This window comes from Mytilus californianus, unplaced genomic scaffold (assembly GCF_021869535.1).
Source record: "Mytilus californianus isolate M0D057914Y unplaced genomic scaffold, xbMytCali1.0.p SCAF_5, whole genome shotgun sequence".
In the NCBI taxonomy this organism is placed as follows: Eukaryota; Metazoa; Mollusca; class Bivalvia; order Mytilida; family Mytilidae; genus Mytilus; species Mytilus californianus.
The window spans coordinates 69,130,770-69,144,143 of NW_026262701.1; the positions used below are offsets into that span (position 1 = coordinate 69,130,770).

Here is a 13,374-nt window from a genome sequence, read left to right on the forward strand (position 1 = left end):
CAATTTGGAAGTGGATGTGGAGAAACCATAGTCATTTCAAACTTGATTTTCAACTCATATGAAATAAACTTGTAATAAATTTCAAAAGTATGGACTTTCCATGCCATTGTGCATGAATTCTTTTAATACACAGCCCCTTCAGTTATTCTGAATCAAATGAGAAAAAAATCACTTAATTTCAAGTAGGCTATTCAACTAATATTTCAAAGTATGTTTGCGTATTTTGTTCCAAGTAATTTCACTTAAAATTGATAATTTTATTTGTCCAATCAAATCCCTGTATTAATCTGTAACCAGAATGAATCTTGGTAAGTAAGTGTAAATTTTGAGTGTAAGACAAAAGTAAAATTCCTACAGGCCTGGCAAACAAGCTGGAAAACTATCATAGAAAGGAATGGCTCCATATGATAAAAGAGGAAAATCTGTTAAGTATATTACATTTATTATGATGTATATGATACATGTAAAATGAAGACATTTACAAGAAAATTTCACAAATAAAATACATCTATCAAATGTTTTAACACATGGAAATATGGATTGGTTTAAAAAATATAAAATGTAGGTGGATTTTTATGAAATTTTGATTGAAAACACAGGTTTATAACAAAAAACATCCCCCATTCTGACTTAAAAAGAGAGTACATGTAATATGGAACATTTGTGAAAAATCAACGTATCAGAATCTCAAAATATTTAAAAGCTAATCAAAAAATCAGAGCTCGTTCCAAATAAGACTATACTTTAGTCTATTAATACTGAAATGAGTTAACTTGATGAAGTTCCTGTACATCAATGTTAAAAGTTTTAATATCATAAGTTATGATTCATATGATATATTACAATTAAGTGAATCACTTCTTATGAATTTCATATCAATTCACTGGACAGTATAAATTATAAAGTGTAAGACAATTATTATCATTTCCTCAGTTATTTTTTTGCACTTGTTCCCTTTTTTCCCCATTAAGCAAAGCATTCTTTAGACAAATAAATAAAATCTAATAATTCTAGAACAAAAAGCCACATGTAAAGTACAACAGTTTAAAAAAAAAATATTGAAACACTGCTATTATAATGCTGACAAGAGTTAAAGCAAAGTCAAAATCATTAAAAACTCAAAATGCAACCTAAGAACATTAAAACACATTATCACCTGTAGCTGTTTTACAGTAAAAAAAATTTAATATTTTTAACTAAAATACTGACAACACCAAAAAATTTGGTGCAACTAAAATTCTGCGTAGTTAAGCTTACTATAAATTTGATATCTTATAAAAGCACTAATTCGTACATAATATGTTTGTCATTATATATAAAAAGTATGCAATGTTTCAATTCATATCGTATTGAAAAATTCATGAAATAAAAAGTATTTACAAACATGTCATTATTTACATCATTTAAAAAAAAAAAACTCCTCTTTATTGCCTATTATACCAGAAAAGATTGTCTGTAAAAAATATTTTGTTTTAGGAATTCTTAATTGACCTTTGTTTTAGACATAGATACCTTCTCTTCCAATTTCAAAAATTTCAGTAAAAGCTTAATGAAGCTTGAAGTCTGAACAGAAGGCACACATGTTTGTAACAAATCAGTTGCAGAAAGTTTATCAATCTCTCAAACTGATTTTTTTAGTGCATAATCATGATGACAGTGATAAAATTAAATTTCAGTCAGTTGCTTTATGATGGACTGTTCGAATTCATTATTAAGTTGAAACATTCTAAAATATTTCCAAATCCACAAGCCATTCTAATCATTCATGTAGAAAATGTCTGTTCTATGCAATTTACTATGCTGCTATTAAGTTTATGGACTATCAAGTCACAAGAAAAATGGGTGCTACTGCATTCAAATAAATCTTTCTGACTGCTTATAAAAGTGATAACCTGAACCAGACGTGAGTTCGCCTATGAAGTCTCTACTCTACATCTATAATAATTTCAATACATGGTTAAATGTGTGATCGATGACATTAGCTGCCACAGGTTGTGACCGATACACAAAACAACTGGACAATGTTCTATTTCCCTGTCTGAGAACCTGTAGATTTGGTTTCAGGTGAAGATGGAAACAAACTAGTCATCATGACCACTAGACTGTTGAAAAGGTTCTTTAAGTATTCCCATATTGCTGCAAAGCTGAAATGAAATGATATTACTTAATCAACAACCTGCTTCAGGATGAAGAGCAACAAAACAAGTTAATATGTACGTTTGTGTGAACAGTGTTAATGTTTTGTATTTCATAAATAGACAACTTATTGATTGCAAGAGTTGGAAATGGTGATACAGTTAACATGGTTCAATTTGCTAGTAACAAAACAGCATCACATATATTATACAGGCAGTTGTCACATTGATAATCATACCACATCTTCTTATTTTCATATTTGATGAGATCTGAAAGGGATCATAAATAAAAGAAAGCTTTTTCTACAGATAGTTTTTTTCAAATTTCAGAAAGATGGGTTACAACAAATTAAGGGATCTTGAGACATACTTGAATGAATGTTAAAACCATGTAATTAGTCTGTGTAATTGTAAAAGAATAACTTACTCTACTTTATTTTCCAACACAAAACTTAGTGTAATTATAGTGACACAGGTAAAAACTATAATCATGGCATAATCTGAGTTGTAATATCGGCCAACGTCTGGTAGTTGTGGCCTCCATGCTGGGGCAGAGTCTGATAATCTATTGATGGGTGATTTTTTCACAGTAACAAATTTCTCTTCTGTAACAGTCCTTGTCACTGTACCAATATTATTCTGAGAAATGTCTGTCTGCAAAATGAGATTGAACAATATTTGTGCTATGTCTTTTGTTTTGAATGGAAGGCTGTTACACTATTCATACTTACTCCATCAAGTATTTTATATAAAAAAAAATAGAAGTAACATAGAGACTTATGGGTAAATTTTTTTATTATTGGCCCAAAATTATGATATTCATAGTCAGAGTTTGTATATATCATACATTAACATACATCAAGAAAAAAAAGTTTATTTGTAAAAATGAATTTTTAAGAATTATTTTCTGAAGATTTATAGAAGTCAAACGGACTATAACTGACTTGATAAAAAAGATCAGCTTTACTTCTAAATTTTGAATATTCAGCTTTATATGATTTATAGTATTTCCACATTAATGTATATTAGTAATTACCATGCAATATGATACAGATGCATTATGGAGACAGATAGCATGAAAACAGCATCATGTAAGACTTTTTATTGTTTTTTTCTTACTTTTAAAATTAAAATCTCTATAATCACTTTATCATAAAGAGAAACAGAGCTATCATAATATCACATTTTGTTTTATAACTGGATGAAAATAAAATGAATTTGTCAATTGGTATTATCAGAACTTTCACTACATGTAGATATAATTTTGTATGTGCCCTTGTTGTTTTCTCCAAGCTGAGACAATTAATATAAGAATGGGAGCATTTTTCAATTTCCTTTGACATAAAATACCTTTGATGTTATAGTTTCTGTTCTAACTTCAGATTCCGGAGTTTTAGTTTCTACAATAGATCTTCTAGACTGTCTAGTTGGAGCCCCAGTAGGGGCAGATTTTCTCCTAGAGGGTGATTTACTGGCTTTACGTGTTCTTGATCTAGAGCGACCTCCTCTGCCTCTGGATGTTGAACGAGTTCTTGACCTTTTGGCAGGTGTTTTCTTTCCAGGTGACTGAAAGGTAATAAATTAGATATGAGCCTATAATATTTACATTTATTAGTTACTATACGCAGACGACTGTTTAAACTTATTCCAACTTATAAAGATCATAAATGAGTTATAACAGATACAGTTGAACCACTTTACCAGTCAGGGGTACTACTTAAACAAGTAATTTCAGAATCACTCCCTCGAGTGATTTTGGCTGTGAAATATTAAAAATTTTCACACAGACTTTTTAAAATCACTGAAACAAGTAATTTTAGAAGTTAAAATGTAATCACTTTAATAAGTGTTTATAACATTTTCTTGATATTTTTCCCACAAGCTTGATGTTTTGATTGGTAAAAAGACAACAATTTCATTGAAAAAACAACTATGTATATGCAGAAATTGTCTTTTGCTTGATAAGACTGACACTTTTACAGGTTTTTTTAAAATATGGAAAAACTGGAATAGTTTGTAGATCAGGTCATAACCTTGAAGTAGATCATTCTAACTCTAAAGAAAACCAATCCGGTTACCTAATATTGTTGATCTTTGTCTGATAGTAAGAGTAGTTAATGAATTTTTGATTACAGAAAAATTCCCAAGGGTAATTTTAAAAGCTTTAGCGCACTAACTTACTGCCCAAGCGCACTGGTGAAATTAATATACAAAGAAAAAGGGATAATTGATTTATGTAGGAAAATTATAGAAAAGATTGTGAAAATATGGAAAATCAATGAAATTAGCATTTGAAGATCAAAGAAAACACTAAAATCACTTAAATAGGTGATAACTGAATTTATCAAATCACTGAAATAAGTGAGGATGAAATCACTTGTTTAAGTAGCACCCCTGACTGTTTACATTTCGTATTTATATAAGTAAAAAAAAATATGAGCCTTTTATATACATGTAATAATTTTATCAGCTTAGTAAATAACAGGAAATTTTAAAAGTGTCCTTCATTATGTTCATAACAATGATGTGTTAAGCAGAATATTCTGCTAAAAAAGTTTGATAGTATAAATAAATTTAAATAAAACTGCACCAAAAAAAAACATACATGTACATGAATTCCTTCAGATAGAAAATTGTATATGAAATAATGTTAAATATAAATGTGCTTCTGCACATGCCAGATGAATCACTAAAACAACCAATACAGACAAACGAGAGCTTTAACTACAGCATCATTTTTTCTTGAAAATGATTTCTGGATCAGCAAAGGTCATCAACAATCAAGAGAAGAAATATGTTTGAAATATATGGAGACAGGGAAGAGGAGTTAAAACTATAAACATGATAACTGCACAATGCTGGATTCACTGTCAAGTCAACCATGAAAAATTTTCTAGCTATTTTTAACTTACTGTAAATCTTTTGACAAGTTTTTGTGGTACACTTGAAGCTGCTTCCCATGAATCATTTGCTGGTCCTTTTCCCTCCCATCTTACTAAATATTCCTTTTTACCTCTACCTCTACTTCTCTCTTGAAGAATTTGTTCTGCCTAAAAATGTAAATGTTACATGTACAATATCATTTGATAATACATGTACATATAATTTATATATAAACATGATAAACAAATTGTAAATTGGATAAAAATTTAGAGTGCAAAAAACCTTAATTTCATAAAAATTATCTACATGTAAAAATTAATGTTATTGTAATTTAATTGAAAAAAATCAAAATGTAATTGAAATGTAATGTATTATTTTGGCATGTAATTGACCCCTGGTCTGTAATACATGTACAATACCATATAAAGCAACTTTAATATGTTGACTTTTTTAGGATTAATTTTCTAAAATTATACCTCTAACAAGGAATTATTTGAATCTGAAATAATTTTGAATTCTGGAAAATTGATAAGAAATGTATGATGAAAACTAATCTATTTAAGGAGGGTTAGCCATGCATGCATGGCTAAGGGGGGTTCGTTAGTTAATACTGAAATATTAGTGAAAGTAAAATTAATATTAGCCATGGGTACCAACCCTATTTTTTCATCAAAAATTTCCAAGTAATTTTCCAGAATTCAAATAATTCCTTGATCTCTAGAAACCTGCTATTTTCAAAAGATCTTTAACAATTACTTTAATTAAAATGAAATCATTCTGAGAGTATTGCATGGCAAGACATAGTCACTACCAGTTAAAAATTCATTGAACTGAAACAAAATGCTAACTGGAATTATACCTTGTCATGGTGTAAACTATTTAACAAATATTAAGTCAATATCTTCAAGCATGATGAAAAAAACTTTTAAAAGTGCAGATAATTATTTGAGTGAATTTTTAAAGTCCAAGGACCATAACTCTGGACAAAATCATAAGACCAGAACAAAATTCGAAGTTGATCTTAATTTGTCATGATAAAACTATAATATCTTCAAGCAAGAAGAAAGAAATTGTGGAAAACTGATTTCCTGGACTGACGGAGTGCAATCCTAAAGTCCTCCTCGACTGCATCGGTAGGGGACTAATAAGTCAAGTGAACTAACACCTTCTGCTGGTACAAACAGGAAGAGTTATCAAGGTGGACACAAATTTCCAGCCAGTTCGGTTTATATTAGGAAATCTGGGTCTGCAAATTTTATGGAGTTCAGTTTGTATTGCCCAAGATAGGATTAAAATGAGTATTATGTTCCACAAACAAATGAGTATGATGTTCCACAAACTACTGGAAATAATTTTGTGAAATAAGGCCATTGTATTTTAATTTGTTGCCAGTTTACAGATTTGTTACATGAAAAAGCGGGGTCGGTCACTCGGAAAAAAAAAAATCTTACAAGTTCTATACAACTTACAAGACATAAATATGTATATTACAGGGTTCGACACTAACGCTAGTCCGCTAGCCCGAGGCTAGTAAAAATTAGGGAGGGCTAGTAAAGTTTTCATCACAGTAGTCCGACGGGCTAGTCAAAATTTTGTTTAAAACTAGGAATTTCACAAAATTTTAATTGTCAACAGATCCCAGATTTTTTGCTGACCTTTGCTGTCTTTATTGTACAGTTTATTCATGTATATTTTGATTGTCAGACATTTTTAACATGAAAGGTACTTTTGGGGGAGGGGAAGGAAACGGAAACAATGATGTTACTTAATACATTGAAAACCACGTGTGGTACAAACGCCGTGATGATTCTAATCAGAAACCTTGATCTCAAAAGTGCTTTCATAATATCAAAATAACATGAATACGAAATTTACATACATTAGTGATTACTACCGATACCATCACTGTTAGGGGGGAAATGTACAACTTATTGGGAGGAATTTTTAAGCCATTTTTTCAGTAATTGGAAATTTTCTCTATGGGAAAAAGCTGTGTTTTGAATGCATTTTGAGGCAAACAATATCACTGAATTATTGTATACAAAATTATAGGTCTTTGCTAGGATTTGTATACCATACAAATCCTTGGTCTCTGGTAAAAATATACAGATTTTTAGGAATAAAATCTTGTGCTGCAAAAAAAACAAAACTGACAAACAACAAGGGAAAAGAAGGAGTCCATGAAGAATTATGATAAAAAAAAGCAAGGGTGTATTTTTAAATCCATTACTTTTCCATTTTCATTAAAGACACTAGTAATAATGATAAGTAAAATGAGGATGATGATGAAGTAATGATCTAGAGGGGTCTTCAAAATAAGTCGAATACATTCTTAATAAGGACGATTAAAATATAAAAATATTTTTTTTTTTTTTGGTATTTTTTATTAGCAAACCAGTGAAATTTCATGAAACAAAACATGTTCAAAACCCTCTGGAAATGCTCCAGAACACAGGATTTAGCTTCATTCGTATCAAAATTTTCTGGGGGGCATGCCCCCAGACCCTCCTAGATAGGGTCGTGCTGGTGGCACGACCGTCCAAGTGCCTTTGGCACTTGGAGGGCTAGTGAATTGACAAGAGGACTAGTAGAATAATAATTTCACTAGCCCTTCAGGCTAGTACATACATTTAGTTAGTGTCAAACCCTGTATAATATGAATATATATCTCAGCTCACTTTAATATAATACTTTTGGTATGCTACTGTAGGTCTGCCATATTGTTACACCCGGAATTTACATACAAGACATACAAAAAAGTTGAATTCCTGAAGTTAATTTGTACTTTTTTTAAAGTAAAAATTGCAAATATCTCAAATCTGTAGAACTTTATAGTTATAAAAAAAAAAACAGTATTACACCATATAAAATAGAGTTTCCAGTTAATATCTATCGGTTCTCTATTTCATATTGAGTTTTGGGGAGTTCTTGCAAAATTGTTGTATACCCGGGATCAATCTTCTTCTGAAAAAGTAGCTATATCCTTGTCTCATGGGTTTTCGTGCTATATTAAGAATGCATTGTGACGTCACAATTTCCATTGAAAAAGCATGCATAGTACGAATTCATATGAGGTAAGAAAACATATGATCTGACCATAAACCTAAAGTTGCTACAATTGACCTCAATAAAAGCACTTTTCAATATTTTCACAAAATTAAAATATAAGATATTTTGAACTGAAAATGTATATCTCCTTTTGGGTATAATACCCCAAATGGCTTATAATTTATGACAAATTTGGTTGATTGTCCACAACCTGTTCAAGACGTCATGTTATTATTTGGACTATCTTGAACAATTGAATGATACACTTGCGGCAATGCCCCACACGCCCATCACTTAAGCGTTGTTATAGCTGGTTTAGCTGTTTTAAAATAAATATCAGGAAGCCATAATTTCTGAAGAAAATTAGCGAAGAAATAATTTGTCAGATTTGTTTACAACCTTGTCAGGTGCGTGGGGACGCCGAAGTGAAAGTGATCCAATTACTTTGGATATATCATATGCAACATAATCTTTAGTCTCTTTAATTGGTATTTATCATGATGAACATGCTTATGGTTCTGCAATAGTAAAACACAGTCAAAGATATAAACTTCAAGTATCAGCTATTTGAAAATTTGAAATACAAACCTCCATGTTTAAATTTCCCGATTTCCCGTCGTCCTTTGCAAATGGGCCAGGTACTTGGCAAATAACGATTCAGCCGCGGACTTTTCGGACGGATTATAGGACAATTCGGACCAATTACAAGTCGGATCAAGATCATTCGGACCAATTTTTAATAAGAAATACTCGGGCCAATATGAAAGGATGGTGAAACCAGTTTTCGGACCACATTAATTTAGCTGATGCATCTTATCAGTTTCAAGACAACCCGGAACACTTTTGGTGAACTTATACCGCTTCCGAAAACCTAAAAATTTCAAAAGCATTATTCACCAACATTTATGTAAACACAACCACAATATTAAATTCATCAGATTCCAACCACTCGAAACGATCAAGAAACACAAAGGGCAATCACATGAACAATTTGAAGATTCACGTAAAATTATCGAACCGTCTAATAATAGTAATATACTTGGACAAGGGAACATATCTAAAACTTCTTCTATTGATATCATGATATATTGTTGATAAAGCACAACGTAATAATAGGTCTCATGGCAAACGTATCAATCGAAATCAACGAATTAAACATCGTATAAGTTATACACTTGATAATCTCATATCTATATTCAAAAACAATGGTAGGCATCAATTATTATGTAAACTGGGTCAAATACCAATTAGTAAATTACATGATATTTTCAAGCAGTGTGACACAAAATCCTTCTTCAGTCCACTGTATGAATATTCGCGTATAACTACAGCTTTTTGCCACCATAGGATGTTCCCGCGTATCGATAAACCTGAAGATCATAAACGGCACTTTCTGAAAATTAAATATATTAACAGAGGTATTGATTTTATCAACTTATCGAGTATATTTAATGACTCTACCATTCAAAACTGTAAACCTCCCTATTTTGATAATACAGAATTAACCACCTATTATTTCGTACACATAAAAAAAAAACAGCAGAAGTTAATTTTTAATTACACATCAGTAACATCAGACGTCAATGTAGAAAATAATACTCCTTTAACTTGAAACTGTGAATCGTAGAAGTTTAGATATGATCCCTATGGCCATATTATTACAGGGGACTTCAATATCGTCCAAGACAGAGAGGTTAAAAACTTTTTGAAAAAAGGACCAAAATATCGTCCTCCATCTAAAATAGATTGGAAACAGTGTCGTCAGGTCACAAAAGACGCTCTTTCCTCATTTTGTAAAAATTGGTGTAAACGGGAAAAATCTGATAAAAAATCTCTTGATTCTTATTTAAATAAACAGTGGCGGATCCAGAGGGGGGCGTAGAGGGCGTACGCCCCCCCCCCTTTTGCTTGCACTTTTTTTTTTTTTTTTTGTAAAATGATTAATCAGACTAGACTTCGTGAACTTTGCCATTTCCCGCGTATTTATTTTTTATGCGACAATTCTTTACTTATAAAGATATGTTTCGCTAGTATTTACTGTACTATATTATTGATTATGTCAAAATCATGTGATTCGCTACGGTGGAGTTGACCAGTGCGTCGAAAAAACGTCACTCAGTCATTTTGAAATTCAAATTACAGTAACACATTGCTTAGGCTGAGGATGACAAGCATGACATCTTCAAAGCGACAAAGGATTGAGCAAGAACGTATTTATTGACTTCTATTTCACAACTCCCCCAAACAGAAAGTAATACTCTATTACACTCTCATGAAAAAAAAGTTCCACAGCAATATTATTTACCTACGAAAACATGTTTAACCCCACACGCCCCAGCCTATTAATAACATAGCTGAATAATGATCCCCAGTCAATAAGCTCTAGATAGATTTAAAGTCTAAGGTACGGACCATTTGATTTGAGGGGGCAGTCTAAGTATTTGAGAGAAAAAATTCTTACCCTGATTTTGCCTTAAACAAAAATTCTGGCCGTATCTGGATTGAAAACAATGATCTTGTCCACTATTTTGCTATTAGAAACAAAAATTTCCAACAGAATTATTTAGCATTAAATGAACATGATGAATAAAAAAAACGGGCGTTATTTATTTGGGGCCGGGGGTTTGCATGTAAATCCCATATCTGACCGGAATGTCTGTTTCGTCGAACTGATAAAATGAATACTTTTTTCAAGGCCCGACTGCAACCTGACTGCGGGGTGTGGCCTTTATGTCTCCATTTGTCGACCGTAATTCATAAATTCGTTGTCATTTCAGACTCATTCGTAGCCTTTGGTTGATTTGGAACCCCTCACTTCCCTTGTTGGGTGAAACATTTCAACCAAACGTTTGGATAAAAATTGCTTGTTTGTCTTTCTTAACTCGTGTCGGTCGAATTGTAAATTTCATTGAATAGCCCGGCGTATATCTTGTTTACAACAAGAAATCCGTTAGGTTATGCTAACTAAACATACAACAAACGAGAATTTTCCATGTCAATTTTTTACTGACAAGTCCCACATCAAATATATTAGTACATAGCTTTGGATCCATCCAATCATTTTATAATAGACAATTAATGGGGAGAATACGGCATCAAAAATGTCCAACCCTTACACTTTAACTATAAAATATACATGCCCCACGTCAGGAACCGTTAAAAAAGTGCATTTTACACTTATTTTATGTTTTTTAGTCAAAGAAAGGTCCAAAAAATTTCTCGCCTCGATCCGCTCGGCGATCTTTACATACTTCGCCCCCCCTTTCCAAAATCCTGGATCCGCCCCTGATAAATGTATGAATGTTGTGGATATTCGAATATCACATTTTGAAAATAATTCAGAAATAAAAAAAAGAGTACACAATACGCCTATTTCCAGAATAAGAAATAAACTTCAAGAACTTTCAAAGCGGTTTGTGTTTGTACCGGCCGACAAAGCACCCAACAATGTGGTTGTGGTATGCCGTAAATACTACACGAACGTTCTTAAGAATGAAATTTTAAATTCATCTACATTCAAGTGCGTGCGCTTCACAGAGAGTCATATAGTAAACAAACATATCATAACTACATCACAGCTTAAGGCCTCTTCTGAACATTTGTAGGTCCCTACTATGTATTGGTTACCTAAACTACACAAAAAAAAAACAGTAAAATATCATTTCATCTCGGCCTCTAGTAAGTGTTCTACAACTAATCTTCCAGTGCTTTTAACTAGTTCCTTAACTACTATCAAAGAACTTATCATAAACTTTTGTAATAAAATATATGAAAATAGTGGAATTAACTATTTTTGGAGTGTAAAAAATTCTTTGGATGTTTTAGATAAATTACGTGCTTTTGATGGTTCTTTTGGTTCTGTTGACAGTTTTTACTTTTCAACTCTTTACACTACACTTCCACACAATCTTACCAAACAAAAGTTTTCCTATTTAATTAAATGGTCGTTTGGTAAATCTGAATGCAAATATATTTGCTGCAACTCATTTAAAGCCTTCTTCTCTAATGAGAAAGGGAAATATGCTAGATATACTTACTGGAGGTGTGATGAGATGATTGAAGCTGTTAATTTTCTCCTTGCTAATATTTATGTTCGTTTCGGCAACAAAGTTTATCGACAGATTGTAGGTATTCCTATGGGCACTAATTGCGCCCCTTTAATAGCAGACTTGTTTTTGTACTGTTATGAATCACAGTTTATGACCAAACTCAGTAAAGACCCGTCTTAATTGCAATTAATTGATAAATTCAACAACACTTACCGTTATCGTGATGATATTTTTTCGTTAAATAATCAAGAATTTTCTAAATATACTGCCGAAATTTACCCTAAGGAACTTACTTTAAATAAATCAAATGTAGACGCTAATAACTGTCCTTTCCTAGATTTAGATGTTTCAGTTTTACACGGGAAACTCCACACTAAAATTTACGACAAAAGGGACGATTTTTCGTACCCTATTGTTAATTTTCCTTTTTTGGATGGCGATGTTCCTTTGGCACCATCTTACGGTGTTTAAATTTCACAACTCGTTCGCTATGCCCGTGTCTGTTGTAACGTTTTAGATTTTAACGAACGTAATCTATGTATTACTGGTAAATTATTAAGTCAGGGATTTCGTTACCACAAATTACTTAAAACTTTTACTAAATTCTTCCATAAATATAAAGATTTGGTTTTGAAGTTCGGTTGTACATGTATAGAAAACTTATTTCAAACGGGATAGCACATCCTAATTTTTTCGGAGATGTTGTTTACCGTGCCTGGAAATTTAGAAATGATCCTGGTAAACTAATCGATCCTTTAAATAAACTTATTCTAAAAGGTTACCAATTCAACACTGTCATTGGACCTTTGAATATTGTTTTTATTGGTATTAATATTGATTTTGTTATCAGTAAATAAAAAGCAAACTAAATATTATTGTTATATACATAATATGCACTTTCATGGATCTACAATCTGTCGACTCCTGTATCTTGGCATGCATTGCACAAGGTCATGTTTTTTCTCAGACTGTTTATGACGTCTTTACACTAAATCCATTGGATGTTGGATGTGTACTGATTGATAATTCAGTCTTAGATGCATGATTTTTTTTATTAGTTGTTATTGGCTTTGAACTAGCTGTCAGTAACTGCGAGTACTCTCAGATCTGTACTTAATGTCTTTTTATTGTTGGGATGTACAAGTACCCGTTCACGTACACTCTGTATTTTTGTTATATGTATTTCTATTTGTATCCATCTGATGCGTTCAGCCTTTTTCAACTGATTTTTATAGTTCGTTCTTATGTTGTACTGTTAC

At 31.8% G+C, this 13,374-nt stretch overlaps 2 protein-coding genes across 2 annotated transcripts in view; both read right to left on the reverse strand.

Annotated features, from left to right (window-relative positions):
• LOC127701296 (beta-catenin-like protein 1) overlaps window positions 1-13,374 on the reverse strand; it is a 370,618-nt gene that overhangs the window by 310,007 nt on the left and 47,237 nt on the right. The gene's annotated exons all lie outside the window — the stretch shown is intronic.
• LOC127701350 (chromobox protein homolog 2-like) lies at window positions 426-8,699 on the reverse strand. Its single transcript, XM_052205241.1, has 5 exons — window positions 8,655-8,699; window positions 5,048-5,185; window positions 3,486-3,701; window positions 2,563-2,789; window positions 426-2,144 (listed from the first exon to the last, which is right to left on the reverse strand). Exons 1-5 carry the CDS (start codon window positions 8,658-8,660, stop codon window positions 2,027-2,029), a joined length of 705 nt encoding a protein of 234 aa, XP_052061201.1. The 5' UTR covers window positions 8,661-8,699; the 3' UTR covers window positions 426-2,026.

What these genes read in the sequence shown, in the direction of transcription:
- LOC127701350 (XM_052205241.1), bottom strand. An exon ending in CAGAAACTATAACATCAAAG is followed by an intron (nt 2,790 to 3,485) that starts GTATTTTATGTC and finishes CTCATTTTGCAG; the next exon opens with ACAGACATTTCTCAGAATAA. An exon ending in GTGTTGGAAAATAAAGTAGA is followed by an intron (nt 2,145 to 2,562) that starts GTAAGTTATTCT and finishes ATTTCATTTCAG; the next exon opens with CTTTGCAGCAATATGGGAAT.